General features: G+C 36.8%; 1 protein-coding gene across 1 annotated transcript; it reads left to right on the plus strand.

Annotated features, from left to right (window-relative positions):
• The first annotated feature begins 1,308 nt into the window (after positions 1–1,308).
• Positions 1,309–4,129, plus strand: MSANTD4 (Myb/SANT-like DNA-binding domain containing 4 with coiled-coils). Its single transcript, XM_009875421.1, has 2 exons — positions 1,309–1,940; positions 3,563–4,129. The coding sequence occupies exons 1-2, from the start codon at positions 1,479–1,481 to the stop codon at positions 4,127–4,129; spliced, it is 1,029 nt and encodes a 342-aa protein (XP_009873723.1). The 5' UTR covers positions 1,309–1,478.
• Positions 4,130–4,378: the final 249 nt, after the last annotated feature.

The following is a 4,378-nucleotide window of genomic DNA, read 5'->3' on the forward strand; positions in this document are numbered from 1 at the left end:
ACCCAGGTCCTCCTGTGCTAAAGCCTCTCGTAGTACAAAAGCCTAAGTTGTTCCAAGCTTCAAAATATTTTATTAAATATTAATATTTTAAATACTTCATGCCAGTCTGCTTATTGTTGGGTACAGGGTTAAGCCCGTTAGTCAGTAGCTATCAAATATATAATCTGCAAGCCATTTGCTTCATGTGGACAAAAAGTCTATACAAGATTAATAGTAAAGAAATAACAGCTTGAAACTGTAAGTACTGTATAATGGGACATTGGCCTACTTGGTTTAAAAATACCTACCCAAAGCAGTAGGTAACATGGTACAAGAGAAAGTTCAAAATAAAACAGAAGTTGGACCATTACCAAGCAGTCTCCAACCAAGAACCGTAGTTGGTTTTAAGTTTTTTTTTGGCTTTTTTTTTTGATAATATGGTCTATGATATCCTCATCACTGCATTAATAGTCTCATTTCTCCCACTCAAACTTTCCACTTTCTGAGCAGAGTTGTGCACAATTTGTCAGTTCTGTTGTGGAATTTAGCTTTCTCTTCATCAAGCACAGGACCAGCTATTCCTGAGGGTAAAGAACTATACAAGCTTTCAACCTGCCATCAAGTCTGGCATGACGTGTTTCGCAGTGTGAGAAGGACAGAGCCTTATCATGGACATGTAGTGACTTATTCCTAAATCTTTTTCCTGTTAACACATCTCTAATGCATGACATTTGTTCCAACTAGTTACCTTGTGACATTCAGCGAAATTGCTCTGGTTCTTTTTTTTCTTTTTTTTTTTGTGTGTGTATGATTAAGATAAGTCAGAGAGCTTCTAAAACTTAAACTTTTCATATTAACCTACTTTTTTATTTTTAAATGGAAATGATGTATCATTTAAAATGTGTCTCAATTTTCAGTCCCCTAAACATTCCATGTTTTTGGAGTAATGATAAAACAGTTTTAGCTTTTTCTGGAAATAATTTTGCATTCAAACTGAAATGCTTATGTGAAATTTCAGCCTTAAGCAAATCCTGATTGGCAAAACTGGAAGACTTGAAGGAAAATAGCTATGTTGTTGTAATGGAAATATCAACTCAACCTTAATGGTTTATGACATGGATATATTAATTGGTTTATAATTCATACGAGATTAGAGAAGGTATCTATAGCTACTTTATATTCAGAGTTCAACAAAACAGTTTTCTTCTATCAAATGAACAATCAGTTCAAAATATACATTCCTTAAATGATGACTTTGGCGTCAAATTCATTAAATGAAAATATACAGTGTATATCTTGGAGATTTATGTTGTTTGCTCTTTTTCTCTTAGGAAGCCTGACATATAGGAAAATACTACAAAGTGAAGAGAAAATTCGCTTCACGAGAACTGAGCCCTGCTTTCATTGGCTTTTAAATTTTATTTACATTAATGACCAATTAGTGTCAGATCATCTCTGTAGCCTGCTGTGGTGAAATTACTAGGTTAAAGCTGGAAAAAATGAAACAGTTAAAAAGAAAAAGAAAAAGCAATTTTAGTGTTCAGGAAACTCAAACTCTCCTTAAGGAAATCAGAAAAAGGAGAGAAGTACTCTTTTCAAAGCAACTTAACACAACAATTAATGAGATGAAACGGAAAGCTTGGGAGGAAATAGCTGAGTGTGTAAATGCTGTAGGTGAAGGAGAGCAAAGAACAGGGACAGAAGTGAAAAGACGATACCTTGACTGGAGAGCACTCATGAAGAGAAAACGTCTGAATGCAAACATCAAAGTAGTGGGTGCTGGGTTTCACCTTCCTTCATCCAATTTAGATGACACTCTCAATGAAGACATGGATGAGAAAATGGGATTTGCAATTGAATCTAGCTTTGAATGGCAAAATATCACTGACTTCAGAGAAGCTGGGGGATCTTTAACAGAAATCAAAGTAGAAGAGGAAGAGGAGGATCCGCAGAATTTCGAAGTGAGTGACTGGTGTACATTAGCTGTATACAATAGGGCCTTCATTTAATTTCAGAATAAGGCTTTTTTCTGTGTTTCCTCATAGCATCTGTTTCTCTTTTTTTTCTGAACATGTGAATTAAGGTGTAGAAACAAATATGTTTCAAGAGAGATGATATTCAAACCTAGCAGCTTGCATTTGTAAGGTCTTGGATGTTGATTATTAAATTGATATTCCTCGACTTTGAATATGTCTTTGCATTTATATTTTCCATTTGTATATGCTGTAAGTAAGAACTCATTCAGTGAGTAGAATGAAAATATGCTGTTGAAGGAAACTCATTGTTTTAGTATTTAAGCTGGGCAGATGGATGAATGGAGAAGAGAACCTCACCACTCTAACAAATGAAATTATGTTACCTGCAGATACAGAAAGAAATAGAATAGTGTTTGCATTTCTGAAAAATGAACCTGCAGGAGATGAAAATACTACTTGAATAAATCAGTAAGCCATTCCTCTCTGTCAGCATTTTAGTGTGAATTTGACAAGCAGCTGTGGATCCTGTAGACAGGTTGTTACTCCTAGTAATACTGTGACTGTCCTGGGGTAGGCAGCCAGCTGGAATGAAGTCAGATGTTTGGATGTTTTGTTGTGCCTGTATAAATGTATAGTTCTAATTTCAAAAAGTGGTACTTAAACAGCTTTGGTTTGGGTTTTTTTGAGGGAAGGGGGAAGCAACTCCTGTCTTAGCTTAGTTGAGATGCATGCTGGGGGAAAAAAGCTGTTAACTGGTAATGAGACTGCTGTCTGACAGCTGCTGAAGAACAGTGTCTGTCTGCTCTAATGCTAGAAGACTGGCTGTGGCTCTCATTGTCTTAAAATTTTCTGAACCTGTATGTTCCTCAGTTTCCCTTTCTTTTGCACTATACTTGGTGGGAGATGGTTTTCCCTTGTGTACTATGGGTTTGTAGTACATAAAGGGTATAATTATACATGAGTTGTTAGAGTCCACCAAGAGCAATGATCCCAACCACTTAGTGATCTGTGTATGCTTTACAGCAAATGTGATAATACACAACTGGTTAAACAAGTTCTGTGTGTTGAACTACCTAATACAGTTTGAAGGGTTAGAAGCACATGAAAAATATCAGTGTTAAAGGTTAGTTAGAAAGGGAACGCTGAAGTTAGTGAAGTCTGGGTTAGTTTACATGCCACATAGCCTATGGATGCAGCTGTTCTCTTAAAAAATTAGTTACAACAAATTTCTAGTAGTTTACATAAATGTCATTCAGTTATATGAAAAGGAAAACCAACATTTGCTTTTTTAGGTTCAGTTTTCTATTAGAATGCTCTGCAATGTCTGTCGTGCAGTATTTTATGTATGCTCTTGCATGTCCACTGACAAGCTGGTTTTCCATTTTTCGTTACTAGATATTAACTTAGATAAAGCATGTTCTCTACCTGTGTAATGGTAGAAAACATCACCTTCACAGCATGCAAGTTGAACAGTTCTGAGTAGCTTTTAAGATGAAGAAACCCCAATATATTCTTTTCAGTCAACATTGTTACACACGTGTGTAACAATGTTGATTCTAGCATAAAGACTAGAATGTAATTTCTGTCTAATGCATCCCTCTCTGCAGTTTCCTATTGAGGAAGAAGAAGAAATTTTGTCATCAGTTTTGCCAGATTCAAAAAAGGAGAATGACCTAGCAGATTTCCCCCACGTTGAAGAGTTTGGAAATCTAGGCTCTGCTCAAGCTAGGCTAGCCTATGAAGATTCTCACATGCTTATAAATCTGGAGAAGCAGAAGGTGGAGCTGGAGAAGCAGCGACTAGACATTGAAGCCGAGAGGTTGCAAGTGGAGAAGGAGCGCCTGCAAATTGAAAAAGAGAATGTTGACTTGGAGCGTGAAAGACTTCAGATCGAGAAGGAGCGACTTCAGATTGAATGGGAGAAGCTCAGGCTTGAGACTCTGCATGCCGAAAAACCTGCTCTGGAAAACGACCTCACCCAAACAGAAAAACCTGTCGTGCAGCCTCTGGATCTAGAAACTGAAAAGTTAAAACTTGAAAAAGAACGCTTGCAGTTAGAGAAAGAGAGGCTGCAGTTTCTAAAGTTTGAGTCGGAGAAGCTGCAGATTGAGAAGGAACGCTTGCAAGTGGAGAAGGAGCGTCTTCGAATTCAGAGAGAGGGTCACTTGCAGTGAACTTCTCAAATGAAGTGTCAATGTTAGTGTTCTGATGTTTGTAAAATAGAGGTAGTTCTCTTCTTAATACTGAAACTGTCTTAGAGGCTTAACATTCTTCTGTTTGGAGTTGAATGTTGATGTTAAACTGAAAAAGAAAAAAAAAAAGAATGGTGCTCAGTTATGTCAGTGTGTCTACATAAATGAGCTGATGTGTGAAATTGCATTTCAGTGTATCAGAACTAAGTGTTATGTTCTCTTGTCTTCAGT

Source organism: Apaloderma vittatum, unplaced genomic scaffold, assembly GCF_000703405.1.
Source record: "Apaloderma vittatum isolate BGI_N311 unplaced genomic scaffold, ASM70340v1 scaffold2278, whole genome shotgun sequence".
Classification (NCBI taxonomy): Eukaryota; Metazoa; Chordata; class Aves; order Trogoniformes; family Trogonidae; genus Apaloderma; species Apaloderma vittatum.